The sequence below is a fragment of the Squalius cephalus genome (assembly GCF_949319135.1).
Source record: "Squalius cephalus genome assembly, chromosome: 7".
Lineage (NCBI taxonomy): Eukaryota > Metazoa > Chordata > Actinopteri > Cypriniformes > Leuciscidae > Squalius > Squalius cephalus.
In genome coordinates this window covers 44,909,907-44,930,290 of record NC_137128.1, presented here as the reverse complement: position 1 = coordinate 44,930,290, position 20,384 = coordinate 44,909,907, and the positions used below count along the sequence as shown (strand labels likewise).

General features: G+C 34.5%; 2 protein-coding genes across 2 annotated transcripts in view; one reads left to right on the top strand and one right to left on the bottom strand.

Moving 5' to 3' along the window:
* Positions 1-20,384, bottom strand: part of atcayb (ATCAY kinesin light chain interacting caytaxin b) — a 146,206-nt gene that overhangs the window by 62,920 nt on the left and 62,902 nt on the right. The window lies entirely within an intron of this gene.
* The window catches only part of cplx4c (complexin 4c), a 15,420-nt gene continuing 2,947 nt past the window's right edge, over positions 7,912-20,384 (top strand). Inside the window, exons 1-2 of the mRNA XM_079876906.1 lie at positions 7,912-8,291; positions 16,731-16,818. Of these exons, the coding sequence (XP_079733032.1) occupies positions 8,131-8,291; positions 16,731-16,818 (249 nt within the window). The 5' untranslated portion in view covers positions 7,912-8,130. The remainder of the gene's footprint in view (positions 8,292-16,730; positions 16,819-20,384) is intronic.

Below are 20,384 nucleotides of genomic sequence, written 5' to 3'. Positions count from 1 at the left end.
AATATATTTCTGAATTCATTTTTTATAGAGCTAATTATAATCATAATACATTTTGCTTGGATGTTTCAGAAGCAATGACATAAGATATAAGATATAAACAATCAAAATAAAACACTTGCAAAAAGATTCAATATTTTATTCGATTACCTGCATGTCATGTGACCATTAATCGACATCAGAGAAGTACAAGAACTACAAGAAAAGTTTTAAAGGTCCCGTTCTTCGTGATCCCATGTTTCAAACTTTAGTTAGTGTGTAATGTTGTTGTTAGAGTATAAATAATATCTGTAAAATGATAAAGCTCAAAGTTCAATGCCAAGCGAGATATTTTATTTAACAGAAGTTGACTACAATGAACGGCTCGTTTGGACTACAACTTCCTTCTTTAGTGATGTCACTAGAACCATGTTTTGACTAACCTCCGCCCACAGGAATGCTCCCTCAACTCTACTGGCTACTTGCGCACTTCTAATAACTTACTGTTTACTCAGCTCTTACGGTGATTTTCTGAAGTAAAACTGACGCTTCATCTTTTGTGTGATGTACAATAAACTTTATTAAACTCATCAGTACATGTTTGATCATCATTCGGACCTGGTCCGAAACAGCAGACTTGTAGGCTATTAATAAATAATGGATACATACAAGCAGATGACAAATACGTTATAATAACCGTAATTAAACTACTAAACTATACCTGTTTCATCTCTATACAGCACTCTGACTCTGTAGGCATTATTGTCCGACTCGAAATGAACGCCGTTACTGAGAGTTTCTGATATTATCATCATTCAGTGAGGTGAGACTGAGCGCAAGCTCATGAAGCTCCGCCCCCTGTGTCGTCCAGCAGCAGCTCATTTGCATTTAAAGGGCACACACTAAAACAGCGCGTTTTTCTGAGCCCCAAAAAATGACAATTTAAACATGCTGTAAAAAATGATCTGTTGGGTATTTTGAGCTGAAACTTCACACACACACTCTGGGGACATCAGAGACTTATTTTACATCTTGTGAAAAGGGGCATAATACGGGACCTTTAACAAATTTTATTTGGGAATGCCTGATGTAGCCCATGATCTTCTTTGTAGTGCTGTTCAGGTTCTTTGTGTCACTGGGTATCATATAAAACACATCTAACATGCTTTCTAACCGAGTTTCATTCTCAGGTGAGCCTGTAAAAGATGAAGAGCTTCAGCCAGAAGTTTGTTTTGATCACTGTACTTCTACAGCTGAAAATCTCTATTCAGCTGGTTGATGCCGAAGTAAGAGACATATATGTTGACTTAAATCACAATGTATCCACATTCCTTATTAATAAATGACTTACCGTTGGTACATTTACTTACAGTTTGAGTTTGGAGATATGCTTCTTTTCTCCCAGACTGGATGTGGAATGATAGCCAATCACTACGCTATATATGTTGATGATGAGAATATAGTCGGAAAAGAGAAAAATGACAAACTTTTTCACATGATAAGTATGACATCATAAAATAATATTAAAAATCTATTAAATATGTTAACACAACTATACCCACCATTGTTGCATTACGCTTTGCAAAATTATATATATATATATATCATTATTTTTACATTATTTATTTTTTTACAGAAAGTAATGACGGGTCGTCTGGCTGCACTTTCACACCAATGTCCAAAAAAGGTAAATATACTGTACACAATTACTTGGATATGCCAAAACAAAGTAAAGCAGAAATGATAAAAGCTATTGAAGAACTGAATGGCAAGTGTGGAAAATGGAGCCCGACTAACACTTGTGAACATATTGCCACATCTATTCGATATGGTGAAGCATATGCACAGTGCAATCAGGTGTGCCATAACAAGTAAACAGAATATTAAATAATTAAACATTTTAATGTTTTAATATGATAATAAATAATGTTCTTATATTTGTAATGTTTCTTTAGCATGGTACCTTGGTAGGATGGGTAGCATGCCCATTCCTTAAATTTCTTACTGAACCAAAGGCAAGCCGATCCCAGCGTGGAGCAGCCGAAGCAGCCTGAAAACCCTTGTTGCTGTTTTCTTTCCCTTTCTTCTTTCTGACTGTAAAGAAGTTATTAATAAACCTCAGAGCATGCAATAAATGTGCAGTTTGCTGTTTGTTAGTGTTTCTACACTTACATTAATACACTGACTGAGTTGCTGAGTCATTCTGTAATTTGGTCTGAAAACGAGGTGTGTTCTGGCGCATTGTTGGCGTGTTGCTATTTTGAGGTCTCTGAAATAGACTGAGCCATTGACCAACTGAAACCTGATCTAAAGTCAAAAGCACAATATATTTGTTATTTAAAGAGCACCTTAGTAATGTACGTCTATATAGGCGGGTCCACAACGCACGCACACCAGTGGTGTAGTCTAGTTTTTCTGTAGTGAGTATACTGTGATTTACCCAAAAATACAAATCTACTTTAAAAAAAATGGTTGTAAACAATAATAATTTAGTTGTAATCAAATACAAATTCTAATTCCTTTTATTTTTTTGGCACTTATAAAAAATGTGATATTCCTTTAAAATAATGTTTTATAATTTTTTTATTATTATTATTAAAAAAAAGTCAATTTTACTGTGCAATTTATTTTATTTTGGCGATTTGTAATGAGGACATTTGAGTTTTTGTGTGTTTTAATAAACTGTATTATTATTATTAGTGTGCAATAGTAATATATATATATATATATATGTCATAGAATGTCTCTGCACAGATTCACGCCCACTTTTAGGGGAAAACAAACCGTATACATACAGTATCGGAGCGAGGAAGTGGACTAACTTTACAACATGCCAAAGAGTTGTTGTGTGGCTGGGTGCACCAATAATGTTTGTAAAAACCCACATTTGATTGTAAAAATCAATGTAAAAAGAAATATCCGGACAGAAGGCAATTATGGCTGCAGGCGATACGTCGACTTGGGTCTTAAAGGTCCCGTTCTTCGTGATCCCATGTTTCAAACTTTAGTTAGTGTGTAATGTTGCTGTTAGAGCATAAATAATATCTGTAAAATTCTAAAGCTCAAAGTTCAATGCCAAGCGAGATATTTTATTTAACAGAAGTTGACTACAATGAACGGCTCGTTTGGACTACACCCCTCTACTTCCTTCTTTAGTGATGTCACTAGAACCGTGTTTTGACTAACCTCCGCCCACAGGAATGCTCCCTCAACTCTACTGGCTACTTGCGCACTTCTAATAACTTACTGTTTACTCAGCTCTTACGGTGATTTTCTGAAGTAAAACTGACGCTTCATCTTTTGTGTGATGTACAATAAACTTTATTAAACTCATCAGTACATGTTTGATCATCATTCGGACCTGGTCCGAAACAGCAGACTTGTAGGCTATTAATAAATAATGGATACATACAAGCAGATGACAAATACGTTATAATAACCGTAATTAAACTACTAAACTATACCTGTTTCATCTCTATACAGCACTCTGACTCTGTAGGCATTATTGTCCGACTCGAAATGAACGCCGTTACTGAGAGTTTCTGATATTTTCATCATTCAGTGAGGTGAGACTGAGCGCAAGCTCATGAAGCTCCGCCCCCTGTGTCGTCCAGCAGCAGCTCATTTGCATTTAAAGGGCACACACTAAAACAGCGCGTTTTTCTGAGCCCCAAAAAATTACAATTTAAACATGCTGTAAAAAATGATCTGTTGGGTATTTTGAGCTGAAACTTCACACACACACTCTGGGGACATCAGAGACTTATTTTACATCTTGTGAAAAGGGGCATAATACGGGACCTTTAATGTTACTGTCCGATACAGACTGTCTGAACCATCCATCTGTAAAAAATATGTGCGCTTCTAATGATTTGTAGTTTTTAATTTTGCTTGCCGTGTAAATTCCTATAAATGAAACACCATTAAAATAAAGTATGATCTACTCTTCACAGCACAGACAGGCTAAACATTATTGAACAAAATGATCTCAATAATAATGTATTGCATGACATCTCAAGCTTGATTAGAAAGCAGGACACTAACAACCTTAAATGTACAGTTTAACAGTTCCCACAACTCCAATATTTTACAACCTATCATGATCATCATGTTATTTTAGATCGATAACTGCTGGGCTGTTTTAGTGTATGTCTGTTATCATCTAGCCCAGGCTATCTGCCATCATCATCCATATCTCATAACAGAAAACCTCATCAAAACGCGTCCAAGATGCAAAGGCATACACTGAGAATTTGGTAAAAGAGAAACATAAACCACTTAATTGGAGAAATTGAAAGATGCAAAATAAGATACACCGGTGTTTTGCCAGATGAGAAGTTTGTATCATCTTTATAATACTTTAATTCATTTTACTTGTAATTCATTCCTTTTATTGCTGCTTTTATTTTGTGCTTATTTTTTGAGTTCAGTTTAGAATCAAAAGAAAGAGTACAGAGGATACTCTGAGATTTTCATTTGATGGTCAGTGTTTTCTGTGTTTTTTCCCTCGGCGTGCCTATATATAACTCTAGACGTCAGAGATCAATTTTCACCTCAATTGAAAAAGGTGAGTAAGCTACTCACAACTTTCTCACAAATTTGATCATCCAGACCCTCTGGCTTTCCCCCACTACAATACCGTGGATTAACTAAACCCAACAGACTAGTATCCCCGTACTAATCTGGACTAGTATCCCGTACTAGTCACCACCATTAGTAAATCCTCCTCAGGAACCTTTTAACAATTTAGACAGTTATATTGTAAAGAATGTCGGTAAACAAACAGTTGATGGACCCCATTGATTTCCATGGTGGTTTTTTTTCTCACTATGGAAGTCGCACAACTGTTTGGTTACTGACATTCTTCAAAATATCTTCTTTTGTGTTCAACATAAGAAAGAAACTCATACAGGTTTGGAACAACATAATGGTAAATTATGACCGAATTTTCATTTTTGGGTGAACCGTCCCTTTAAAGTCTCAACAGCTGAACATCATATTTATCATTCTGAAAAAAAAAAAAGCAAAAAAAAAAAAAAAAAAAAAACATGTAGCATTTTTGGGGTGAGCTTTAAGTTCAGTGCTGTACTTCACTAACTCACCACCAGATGGAGCTGGAGTTTAACTCATCCTCCATGAGGAACAACTTGATCCGAAAAAAGAAAAGAATTCAGTTTTTTAACTTTATATATGCGAGCACACTTTATATAGAGAATAATGAGGAAAGAAATGCCAAAGTTCACTTTCCTCTAATCACTGTGAAATGAGGTTAAGTTAAAACACATAATTACATTGCAGAATGTGATTTAAAAACAGTAAAGAACTTTAATATTTAAATGTTTTAATGAGATACTGCATCATTCGTCTTTATTATTAATAAATAAATCTAACAAAATTATTTAAAAAAAAAGAGTAAATCTTCATTATATCATTCATTTGCTGTGCTAATGTACACTACAGGTCAAACATTTGGTAAAAACACTGTAAAAACAGTCTGTGAAATATTGTTAAATGAACTGGTTTCTGTTGTAATATATGTTAAAGTGTAATTTATTCCTGTGATCAAAGCTGTATTTCCAGCATCATTACTCCAGTCTTCAGTGTCACATGATCCTTCAGAAATCACTCTAATATGATGATTTGATGCTCAAAACACATTTATGATTATTATCAATGTTAAAAACAGTTGTGTACAACTTATTATTACACAAAAAGTTGTGTAAAACCTATTATCATCAAACAGTTGTGTTTCATTTATTTGAAATATAATATTTTGTAACATTATAAATGTCTTTACAGTCACTTTTCATCAATTTCTCTGGACCGAAGCCGCGGCGGATCATGCGACACTAACGTGAAACCAGACTTCATTCACTCCAATGGAAAGCATATTTACACTGTCAATCGTTCCCTATCCCCTATATAGTGCACTTTCACCATGTAGAAAACAGTAAATGTGTGAAACTGACCGATTCAGCCACAGCTTCAGCGTCTGTTTATAATGTAAGGGGCGGAGCTTAAGATTCTAGAGAGCTTTTGATTGGACAGAAAATCTGATGAGAAGCTGTCATCAAAATAATTGATTCATTGGCAAAAGTAAGAGACTAAGTTTTGAACGCTTATATCTTCTAAATGCAAATTTTGTCATTGTTTTGAAGCACACTCGCTTATAAATAACAGTAATGCTAACATATTCATCCTACATCATATTTGTATATTTTATAAAACATCATATTTGATTTCATGGGGACTTTAAGATAAAGTCAGGAGTGTCCTGCTGGTCATGTGATCTCAACATGGATCGACCTCATGTAAATTAAAATAGAACTTTAACTAATTTTAACTTTATTTTTTGCCCACAAATCCGAAATCCTACATAAATAAAGTAACGGAGAAGGTTGTAGACATGCTGATTAGAAACAGCATATTGTTGTTGAGCTCAGGAGAGTCTAATTTAAGAACAGGCGAACAGACGGGGGTCTTAATCTGAAGATGTGAGATTAGAAGATCTCACCTAGACCTCAATGAAAAGCTGGCATTGTTTTAAACCTGGAAATAAACAAAGTTGTAGAATTTTGAAAGACACAGAAAAGTTACGGTGCAAAGACATTTATGTGCACTAATTAAATTAAATGGATGTAAATGAGTGTCAGTGATCTCAGATTTTCTTTAACAATTACCATTCATGATATCATGTCAGTGATATTTATATAATTTACATAGCTATTACAGTATTATTAATATAAATAGCCTTTTTCAGCGTTGCTTTGCTTTTTTAATTTGTTGTTTTTGTAATTTTATTTTTTTCAATATTTCTATTTAGCTTAAATTTACATTATTTTCACTTCAACTTCAACTTTAATTCAGTTAGTTGCCAAAGCAGCATTTCTAATTTAACTAGATTAACTCGTTTTTTTAAGATTAAGTTTTTCATCTATTTATTTTTCAGCTTTATTGTAACGGAATTTATTATAGTTTTATTTTTAGTCAACAACAATTTTATAATTATAAAAATAATAAACTATATAATAATTATTTTTCATCTAATATTTATATTTTACTTTATTTCAGATGTATTATAATTAGCCAAAACATTTTTTTTTATCATTTTTAGTTAGCAACAATTTTATAACTGTAAAAGTAATTAACTAAATAATAATACATTTGTATCTATTTTTTTCAGATTTATTTAAATTAATGAAAATTATTTTTAATAATGTTTTTTAGTTAACATTTTTATAATTGTTAAAAATAATTAACTACATCATAATTATTTTTCATCTTTTTTTTAATATTTTATTTCAGATTTATTTCAATTAACTAAAATGATTTTTAATAGTTTTAGTAACAATCACAACACTGATCCAAGTTCATGTTAAATCTGAAATAAAATCTGAAATAAAATATAAAAAAAATAGATGAAAAATAATTATGATATAGTTAATTATTTTTACAATTATGAAAATGTTAACTAAAAAAAAGATTAATAATTTTCATTCATTTAAATAAATCTGGAAAAAAAAAAAAATAGATAAAAATGTATAATAAAAAGGTATTTTTCACCAGAGGTCACAGACTTTTGGATGATACTGTACACCTTTTCTGTTAACAAAAAGAAAGCAAAACAAAAAAAATTGGTGTAGGATTTACTTTGAAACAAATTTCACTCAGAAATCACTAGTAAATCAATTACAAAAAAAAAAAAAAAAAATGGAAAGTAGAAAAAGTGAAATGGTATTTTCTTGTAATACAAAGAAATTTTTTTTTTTACACCATATATAATAATTAAAAGCAGATTTCATATCACCAGTATTATCTGCTGCTGTAAGAGTTTCAGTCGACGTCCTTGGCCCAAGGTGAGGCCAGCACAGGTTTCGATGGGGTTTTATAATAAGATAAGCCCTTGAGCCGTTTCATCACACCCTCACCCTCCTCATCTTCATCTTCATCTCAACAACAGGTGCCAAATCTGAAACTACACCTCTATAGTCTTCATATTGTTATTGTAGCTCCAAAAAAAACAAGCTTTAAGAAGCTTCAACGCCGGCGTTCCTGAACCGGAAAGGTTAGCCGTGGGTCAAATACATGAACTAACACCACGAGTTAGTCAATACTGGAAAGTTACTCCACTCTTCAGGCCTAAAACCCGAGAGCATGGCGTTCCTCCTGCAGCAGATGTTGGGGGACAAACTGAAGAACATGACCGGAGGAAAAGATGAAGCAGAAGAGACAGGGGACGGGAAGGAGACGGCGGCGTCTAAAGGAATGAGCCGGGAAGAGTTTGAGGAGTATCAGAAACAGCTCATCGAGGAGAAGTGAGTACAACTTTTCATAGAGCGACTGCCGTATATCGTGCATTAGTTGTGATTTTGACGGTTCTCGAGCTGAAACTACAGACCGATGGAGAGAGATAAGACACAAAGAAGATTTGTGACAAACATTTTCTGATCCATTTAAATGGTCGATAAACTGCGACAGCTAATATAAGTTTCAACCTTGACCACACAATGTCCAAATCAAAATAAGCAACAGGCAAAGAACATGTTGTTGCGTCGTGGTTTCTATTTTGATTGCTTAGAATAAATCTAATTGGTGCACAGCTCTGTTCCACATTACTCAGGGTTCCCACACCTCGGTTAACTTAAAATTCAAGGACTTTTCAAGGACTTTCCAGGTCCAATACCCTCAAATTCAAGGACTTAATGTGGGGACACATTTCAAGTGAGAGCAAGGTTATATTGTGTTACCTTGCAAGATACATTGTTACAGTTTTGCGTGCATGAACGTCATGGCAACGTACAACACAAAGTACCTCACGCGGGAAACGTAACTCATAAATGCGTGTAACTAACGATAATCAAGCAAGCTAGTATGCATAGGCGAAATAAAACATTAGCGGACCGAAGCAAATAATATGGAATTTTTTCCAGAAAACTTCTTGCACAAAATAAATTCAAGCACTTTCAAGGACCTGTATCTATGTGTGTTTATTTTCAAGAACTTTCCAGGGTCTTGAAATCTTTTTTTACAGATGCACAAACTTTCAAGAACCCGTGGGAACCCTGATTACTGTACACTATGTAACTTTGGGCCCTCTGGTGGTTTAAAAACAAAACTGCATGTATTTTGTGGAAGAACATTGTTTTGGTTGCGGATGAATATGATTATCCTCACTGAAAAAAATTATTCGTTGAATTTAATAAAAAAATTTATCGTAAATGGTTGCACACAATTGATTTTAGCTACATTTAAAGGGGTGGTATAATGCCCTTTTCACAAGATGTCAAATAAGTCTCTGATGTCCCCAGAGTGTGTGTGTGAAGTTTTAGCTCAAAATACCCCACAGATATTTTTATATATGTTAAAATTGTCACTTTTTGAGGATGAGGAAAATGCACCGTTTTGTGTCTGTCCCTTTAAATGCAAATGAGCTGCTGCTCCCGGCACAGGGGGCGGAGCTTCAAGAGCTCGTGTCCTTTTACCTAACACACAAATGCACTGAACATTTCAAAAACTTTTAGCCTTTTATGTTCAAACCGGAGTCAGAAAGATGGAGAGACTCGAGAAGAAGTGACAACATATAGACAACATTTCTGAATGGTTAGTTGATGAATTTATGTAGCTTATCTTTTAGTCAATGATTAGCATATTCTGCCATGATAATCTAAAAATCGTGTTCCGTGGGCGGGGTTTATGTAAATTCTAGGGTTGGTGATGTCACTAACCCGGGAGGAATGTGGTGTAGTCTCTACCAGCCGTTTGTTGTAGTCCTTAAAAAGCGATTTCTTTAAAAGCAAATATCTCCCTTTGCTTTGAACTTTGAGCGTTGTAACTTTGCAGATGTTGTTTATGCTCAAACAGCAACATTACACACTAACTAAAGCTAGAAAAGTCAAATCATACTCAACCACCCCTTTAAACAAATGCATAAAGTTTAACTAAAATTGATTAAGTTCAACTTAATGCATTTGTTTAAATGTAGCTAAAATCAATTGTGTGCAACCACTTACGATAATTTTTTTTATTAAATTCAATGAATAATTTTTTTCAGTGTAATGCACTACAAGTTTAATGCTGCATTCACACCAAACGCGAACAGAGCGTCTGGCGCGAGTGATTTCCATGTTAAGTCAATGTAAAGACGCGTTTACGCGCGTCTGGAGGTCCTGTGGCGCGAATGAGGCGTTTAGTGTGGCGCGGTGGACGCGAATTGAGCGTCTGGCGCGAATGATTTTATTTGATGCTTTTTGTGCATTCACACGTTTGAAGCGAATTCGCGTCTGGCGCCTGAGTGGAAAAATCTGAAAGCCGCATTAACCAATCAGGAACCTGCTTGCTGCTGTCACGTGGTGAGGTGATGTGATAACCGGGGCAGTCCCGCTTTTCAGTTCATAATGTTATTTTATATGTTTGGCCTCAATACATTATTTTTATAATATGACTAATGCCTGGTGTGGCACAACAAAGCACATCTTTTATCACATAAAAACTTGATTTCAATATATGAGACATTCATTTTGTATTGAATGCTATTTATTCCATATCTAAATCTAGATTATATGAAACATTATTATTCTAATGTAAAGACAACCAACATACTTTAGTGTATAAGAACATACTTCGTGTCTGGGTAGTGTTGTGTGAGAAAACAAGTAATAAAAACTCAGTTAGTGTTTTAGCGCAATTTTCTGACGTCATGGGATCACAACACTAAGAGATAGTAAATCTTTTTATGTTTTTTTTTTTTTGTTTTTTTTTGTGTGCGTTCCCGAGATTAGACCTTCCTTAACATAATGCCGAAAACCCGAAGTCTCTAGGTGGTCTGGTTGAGGAGGAGATAGAAGTGCAAGATTGGTGCGCACAGACAGAACAGAAATCATGAGTTAACAATCGCAATTTTGTCCGTAGGAAAATTGCGCTAAAAATCACTGGACAGGTTAATTTTCGATTAAATCGAATTCGATTTCAGGTTAAAGTCGATCTCTGAATGCAAGGTAACATGAGGAGAGTAAAGATGGAAAGCTCCTAAAGCTTAGTTCCATATAAACTCATGGATAATTTGTTGTTTTGTCGTTAGTGAAAATCAATATTGACCTTGTATTTGAAAAAGGATCCTCATATAAGAAGCAATACTAAAATTCAGAGTCAGTTCATTCGCATTCGGAGATCGACTATTTTTGACTGTCAAAATGCCGGCGGACGGAGTGAGTTGTTCAAAACCTTTCTTTTTAGTAAACTTTGTGTACACAAACAATGTTCTCAATGCTGGAGTTCATGTGTAGAGCCCCTGGTGACACTTCCAGCACAGTTTCATGTTGTGTCGAGCCTTCTTAGTGTTTTAAAAATAGTGATTTTTGATGCTATCATAGAAGTGCCCCATTCACTCCCATTCACAAGGCATTTTGACCTAAAACGAAACTACGGTCAATCTTAAAAGTGCCGTTTCCATGCTAATTATGCTTTTACACGAAAGTTTGACTCGGGTAGATTAACAAAAAGAGCCTAGGTTGCATTTGGCGAGAGTTACCCTTTAATTAATAGACACGCTACTTCCTTCAAAATAAACTCCAGCCCATAATGAAATGATCTTCACGATAGATAAAGCTTTACAGTGAACTCTGTTAGAGAGATACGTCTGTTCAATAAAACACCTTACAACACTTTTACAACATTTCAAATCCCTCGGTTCTCATCATCTCAGAAAAGCCAAGCTAATGTTGATTCTTGTTTTATTACGCGCTCTGTCTCGTTCACTATTCTCCAGCAGACTCTCTCTGTTCGGCGTGTTTAAAACGGGTGATTCTCTGGAGGTCGGAGATTTAGCGGCTCCATGTCAGTCTTTCAATAACATCTGACACACACACACACACACACACACACACACACACACACACACACACACACACACACACACACACCAAACGATCAAAGCAGCCGGAGCAACTTTACTCTATTTAGGGATATGACGAGTCATGTACAGATGAGTGTCGCATGTACGCAATTTCCCGTGAAAACCATCTTGATAGGTCTAAAATATAAACACTTAAAATAGGCTTACCATAGTGAATCAGGTTAAGATAAAAACAGGTTTGGGAAGAAGGATTGATGATTATGTATTGGTTTAACAAAAAAAAAGTTACACAGTGTACCTTTAAGCACAAACTTTTAATAGTTTTAAAGGGGTGGTTGATTATGATTTGACTTTTCTAACTTTAGTTAGTGTGTAATGTTGCTGTTTGAGCATAAACAACATCTGCAAAGTTACAACGCTCAAAGTTCAAAGCAAAGGGAGATATTTGCTTTTAAAGAAATCGCTTTTTAAGGACTACAACAAACGACTGGTAGAGACTATAGATTATCAAGACAGAATATGCTAATCAATGACTAGTAGATAACTACACATAAGCTACATAAACTAATCATTCAGAAATGTCCTGTTGCTTCTACATGTTGTCACTTCTTCTTGAGTCTCTCCATCTTTCTGACTCCGGTTTGAACATAAAAGACTAAAAGTTTTAGAAATTTCCAGTACATGTGTGTGTGTGTGCATGTGTGTGTGAGGTAAAAGGACATGAGCTCTTGAAGCTCCGCCCCCTGTGCCGGGAGCAGCAGCTCATTTGCATTTAAAGGGACAGACACAAAACGGTGCGTTTTCCTCATCCTCAAAAAGTAACAATTTTAACATGCTATATAAAAATATCTTTGGGGTATTTTGAGCTAAAACTTCACACACACACTCTGGGGACATCAGAGACTTATTTTACATCTTGTGAAAAGGGCATTATACCACCCCTTTAATTTTATTGGTTGTGATTTGTTGTGTTGCACAGGATTTTGACTCCAATTTAAGCGGTGATAAAGTGTTAAAAGTGACTAATTAACCTTATGCAAATGATGAGTAGTGACAGAAAGACTACCAATAGAGGTGTTCGACTTGAAGCGGCGGTGCGGAGACCGATCGGTGTGTGACATCAAAGTACCGCGAGAGCGATTAGAGAGTTGACGGCTCCGTATCGAATCAGCACTTTGATGTCACAGACCGATCGGTCTGCGCACCGCCGCTTCAAGTCAAACACACACCTAATCAGAGGGATGTCATGTGACCACCTGATATATATATTATATATTTATACACACACACACATACATATACAGTCAAACCAAAAATTATTAACACCTTGCTATCCTAACTTACATAAATGAACTATAAATAAAAAAATAAAAAAAATATTAAAAATCATATCTGGTCTCTGAATAATTTTTGGTTTAACTGTATACGTACGTGTGTGTGTGTGTGTGTGTGTGTATATATACACACATATATTATATATTTACAAAATTGTAAATCTGTGATTAGTCAATTTGACAGCATCTTGATAATGATGATCACTCAAATAAACATTCAAAAATATAGTTATTCAGTAAAAAACATTCTCGATGTACGCTTCTAATCACACACTATCAGTTAAAATCTTTACAGTGAGTTACAGTTTCAACTATCATCAAAACAGAAAGTGTAAAAAAGTATTTTAGCAGTACATATACATATAAAATATTCATACATATAAAAGTATAATTTTATATTTGTAAAAATAATTAACTAATTGATTAATTTATAAAAACAATTAATAAAAAATTGAACTATAATTGTAAAAATAATTCAAAATAAATAGCTATAGTAAGTGTGGTGTTTTGGCAGGAGCACAGTTAGCATAGTATTTTTTGTAACTGTAAAAATAATGAACTAAATGATTAATTAAATATAAAAATAATTAATAAAAAAAATTAAAAACAAAAAAATTGGATAACTGTAAAAACGTAATCATTAAACTTAAAAAATTATTAATGAAAAGTTATTAAATAGTTGTCATTGTAAAAATAAATAACAATAGTATGTGGTATTTTGGCAGGAACAAAGTTACCATAGTATTTTTTGTATAAAAACGAAATAATTGAATATAAAAAATGATAAATGAAAAATTACTAAATAATTATCATTGTAAAAATAATTAATAATAAATTGTTGTATTTTGATGAGAGAACAGTTATCATAATATCTTTTTAGTAACAATAAATAATAGTATTAATAATATCATATATTCATTTAATATATGATATTTATACCACTATTTATTGTTTCCATATAGTTAGGCTACTATAATATACTATAATGTTTATATAACACAGGTTTCAGTATCGCTCAACACAGTGATGTTTATAAACATAATGAAATCGTCTTAGTCTGTAATTATTGTCTTATCCTAATTCCCATTTCCTGTGTCCCGCCGGCCAAAAGTGGGATCAGTCCGTTATAGCCGTCATCGCTGACCTGAGGTCGACTGGTGTCACAGATATATATGGATCACACATGTCGCACGGGTATATTTGTGGCAATAGCCAATAATACATTATATGGGTCAAAATTATCCATTTTTCTTTTATGCCAAAAATCATTAGGATATTAAGTAAAGATCATGTTCCATGAAGATATTTAGTAAATTTCCTACCGTAAATATATAAAACATGTATTTTTGTGAGTGAATGCTGCACAGTCGCCAACATAAATGAACAACTTTAAAGGAGATTTTCTCAATGTTTCGATTTTTTTGCACAATCAGATTCAAGATGTTCAAATAGTTGTATCTCAGTCAAATATTGTCCTATCCTAACAAACCACACACCAATGGAAAGCTTATTTATTCAGCTTTCAGATGATATATAAATCTCAATGTCAAAAAATTGACCCATGTGACTGGTTTTTGTGGTCCAGGGTCACATATATGAGGATGTGATATTATTTAAAGCATAAATCTAGCGTGTGGTTAATTCAATGATGTAAAATAACGAGGCTAAAGACTTCAGCCGGATATCTGAAGATCAACAGTGAAAAGAGAAACTGTGAAAGCTGTGACGTCTCGGAAAAAAGACTAGCCTACACACACACTGGCGTAATGTTGCTTTGCACTCACTATACCTTATCTCTTTATATAACTCCTGACCGCATTAAGTGCAGATCTGACTGCATACTGCTATCCTGTATGTTGTTTAAGTGGGTTTGGCTATAGCAAGTATTACCGCGTTTACCGTGCTTGACTCTCGATATAGAGCCTGCTCCATATTTTACCCCTAAAGCCCTTTAACCTTCTTAGGCTCAATCCTGCTGGTAACTGGGCTATTATTTCTGTAAGGAACAGTCTTTATATACACACGTATGAACGATGGCTAATCTCTGTGTGTCAGAGTAATACGACTGAGAGGGTCAAGGCGCTCAGATTGATTGGTTTCATGTAAAACCACTAAACAGCGTGTAAATAATAGCTTGATTTCTGCCCGTGTAAATTAGGCTAATTGTGTCAGTTCAGATGGGGTGAGGCTCACAAAAACAGGTCATATCATATATATATATATATATATATATATATATATATATATAATTTTTATTTTGCAATTATGATTTCAAATTCCCTCAAGTTCTCATTATTATTATGCATACCAAATTTTTACTTATTACTTCCATTAAATTCTCATGATTGTACTGTAAATTACTTTATTTAGTCAATAAATTCTCATTAATATAATGAATTTGTGGATGTTTTGATTTTTTTTAAAAATGACTGCCATTAGATTCTCATTATTGTACTGTAATATTTATTTATTTAATCAATAGAAATTCTCATTAATATAATGCATATATGGATGCTTTACTTTTGATGTTTTTATTTTATTTTATTAAATGACTGCCATTAGATTCTCATAATTCTGCTGTTATAATTTAATAATTGCTTTATTTATTTAATTAACATAAATTCTCATTAATATTATGCATACCAAAGTTTTACTTTTAAAGCTTTTTTATTAAATGATTGCCATTAGATTCTCATTATTGTACTGTATATTATTTTATTTAATCAATAAATTCTCATTAAAATAATGCATATATGGATGTTTTACTTTTGATATTTTTTTAAATGCCGGCCATTAGATTCTCATAATTGTTCTGTAATATTTTTAAAAAAATGTTTAATCAATTTAAATATATGTTAATATAATGCACTTATAGATGTTTTTCATTAGAAGTATTTTATTAAATAATTGCCACTAGATTCTCATAATTCTACTGTAATGACAGCTTTATTTATTTAATCAACATAAATTCAATATTCAAAATTAAATATAATGCACACTTAAGTTTTACTTTTAAACATTTTTATTAAACGATTGCCATTCGATTTTCATAATTCTAATAAATTTTTCTTTTTAAATTCAGTGCAACAAATACTACATTGATTTAGTCTATAAATACTTTACAATTAAAATAACACATAATTATTTTATTTTCACATTTCAGTAATGAGAAGTCGCATAAGAATATGTTTGATTTTCATTAAAAGTAAAGCAAAAATGCAATGCAAAATAATATTTCTTATTTCTATCTTGCAGGATTTACCCAGATGTTTCTTCATAACCCATTCCAGATTAATTTATTGATTCAGAAACTGATCATATGTGTCATAATGAACAGAATTACTGAGGGTTATAAAAGTCCTAAGAAACTAAAGCAAGTAGTAAAGCCTCACAATGCTGTTTCTAAAGTATCGACCTGATTTGTAATGTCAATTTGTAATGCAGAAGACAGAGATCCAGCTCTGGACGTGTTAAGTACATGATCTCACATTGTTATCTGTGGTCTAACATGACCTAAAGCTGTTGTGAAACTGATGGATGATAATGACGTGTTCATGTTGTGTTGACAGGATCGCCAGGGATCAGGAGTTTGCAACAAAAAAAGCAGAGAGAGCAAACTTACGAGTGCTTCTGCGTGACAAATACAGACTCCCGACGGTAACAGATCACAGCTTTATCAGTTATTTGCATTAATAATAACATATGCTGGGTTAATCATGTGCAGATCACATTTCATTTGTTTTTGGGCTGGAATTTGTTTATATACGGAAACATTTATAAAATACAAACTGTGTCATATTTGATACGCAGGCCTTTAAATGATCAAAACTTTGCTGATAAACCACTACAGTCCTTCTGTCGTCTGATTGATAGTTTTGACTTTTATTAGCAAGTAAAAGGCCTTTTATTATAATTGTACAAACGTCCACCTTCAGCTCGTGTGTTTCTGCTGTGAAATCTGCACTGATTTTTATAAAGTAAACATAAGAATAACTTTTATATTGTTAGTAATATTTCAAGATGATCACTTACTGGAGTGTAGCAGCTTATGTTTACTTGATTATCCATATAATGTGTTCAAATGTGAGTCTCAAATATGATCATCAGGCTTTTGAGGAAGGTTTAAAACTACAGAGCTTTGATCATAAAACTAAGCATTTAAATATCAGCTTACTAAGAAGACACATTATTGGCAGATAAAGAGTGACGACTGATATTTATATGCATATGCAAGTAGTGATATAATGTTATATGATCTCACTGTTTTATATTATTATCAGAATTTCATCTTTCGTTTGGCCATTTAAATATCAGCAAATGCATCAAATTGCATATTTTTGCTCAGTCTGTGCCTGTAAATAAGTTTTTTCCCTCTATATTCTCACTATATGAGCCATTAAAAGCCTAATGTATCAAATATGAATATACATGTATTATACAATACATAAAACATACACACTCACTCACACACACACACTCACTCACTCACACACACACTCACTCCCTCCCTCCCTCACTCACTCACTCACACACAGACACACACACACACACACACACACACACACACACACTCACTCACTCACTCACTCACACACACTCACTCACACTCACTCACACTCACTCACACTCACTCACTCACTCACTCACTCTCACTCACTCACACTCACTCATTCACTCACACTCACTCACTCACTCTCACTCACTCACACACACTCACTCACACTCACTCACACTCACTCACTCACTCACTCTCACTCACTCACACTCACTCATTCACTCACACTCACTCACTCACTCTCACTCACTCACACTCACACTCACTCACACTCACTCACTCTCACGCTCACTCACTCACACTCACTCACTCACTCACTCACTCACTCACTCACTCACTCACACTCACTCACTCATTCACTCACACTCACTCACTCACTCACTCACTCACTCACTCACTCACTCACTCACTCACTCTCACTCACTCACTCACACTCACTCACTCACTCACTCACTCACTCACTCACTCACTCACACTCACTCATTCACTCACACTCACTCACTCACTCACTCACTCACTCACTCACTCACTCTCACTCACTCACACTCACTGACTCACACTCACTCACTCACTCACACTCACTGACTCACACTCACTCACTCACTCTCACACTCACTCACTCATTCACTCACACTCACTCACTCACTCACTCACTCACTCACTCACTCACTCACTCACTCACTCACTCTCACTCACTCACTCACTCACACTCACACTCACTGACTCACACTCACTCACTCACTCACACTCACTCACTCACTCACACTCACTCACTCACACTCACTCACTCACTCACACTCACTCACTCACACTCACTGACTCACTCACTCACTCTCACTCACTCACACTCACTGACTCACACTCACTCACTCACTCTCACACTCACTCACTCACTCTCACACTCACTCACTCACTCACTCACTCACTCACTCACTCACTCACTCACTCACACTCACTCACTCATTCACTCACACTCACTCTCACACTCACTCACTCACTCACTCACTCTCACACTCACTCACTCACACTCACACTCACTCACTCACTCACTCACTCACACTCACACTCACTCACTCACTCACTCACACTCACACTCACTCAATCACTCACTCTCACACTCACTCACTCACACTCACTCACACTCACTCACTCATTCACTCACACTCACTCACACTCTCACACTCACTCACTCACACTCACACTCACTCACTCACTCACTCACACTCACACTCACACTCACTCAATCACTCACTCACACTCACTCACTCACACTCACTCACTCATTCACTCACACTCACTCTCACACTCACTCACACTCACACTCACTCACTCACTCTCACTCACTCACACTCACACACACTCACTCAGTGGCGTGCACAGGGGGGGGGGCCGGGGGGGCTCAAGCCCCTGCCCCTTTTGTCTCAAAATGTATTGTGCCCCTCTCTGATAAATGTAAATAATAATAATTATTAAAATAAATATTATAATAAATAACAATACACTTATACACCATTGCCACGAACAATAATAATACAAACAAATATTAAATATTATTTTTTTGGCGGAAGCATTTGGCGGAGGTGAAGTGGCAGTAGGCGGAGTTCTTTTTTTCAGCGCTATGTACGCAGCAGTTCGCCGCGAGTCTTCAAACTGCACGGGCAGCAGGTAATATTAAGCTAATACGGAAAAGTTACATTTATCCTACCATGCTACTGTAAAAGTTGCGGCAGCATGTGAGTTATGCTTAACAATCATAAAAGTATTACTCAATTTCAGCCGCATTCTGAGTCTGACAATGTCATTCGTTTTTGTCCAGGCCATAGCAAGTGTTCTTAGCTTGGGGAAATACATCTAGTGAAAGGAAATTTCATGTCCAAGGAAAAGTCCATGTCCAGCTCTAAATTGTAAGGAATTTATATCTTTGATTTCATAGTAGGCCTACACTTTACAATGAGGTTTATTTGTTTATTATTCATATTAACTAACATTAACTAATCATGCAAAACAACTAAAAACATTACAGATCATGTACAAAGTAAAAAATCATCAATTGCCAGAAAGTATCCAAGGGTTGTTCACAGAAAGAGAATGCCAACATGACTTAAGAGGAACTTGTACAATTCAAAAAGAACATAGGACCAATGCAAAATACCATTGTATTTCAGTTAAAGGTGTAAATCTATGGAATAGCTGTCATGAGGAACTTAAAAAAAATATGTGGGGAACTTAATAAGTTAAAGAAACTATTTAAAAAATAATGCACTGAAACTATATGAAACCATTTAAAGAATGTTAAATGAACAAGCTGCTTTTGTTGTATTTGGATTGTGCAATGGTATTGCACAGGAAATACTAATGTTTTTGTATTCTGTTTATATTTGTTTGTCAACATTATAATGATGTAAGACAATAATTATTTTTATTTTTTATTAAAATATGAGATGTTTTAAAAAGGTAGGCATTATAAGCAAGAGCTTCAGCCTACACCTCAGACTGTGCTGTTGTTTGTTAGCTCAACTGTGTCTGAAACTAAACTAAACATTTGTTAGGCTACTGTATAGGCCTATTTGTTAATCTTAGTTAATAATAATACAACTTTTAATTGTTTGTTCATGTTATGTCACAGTCAGTGCATTAACTAATGTTAACAAATACAACTTTTGATTTT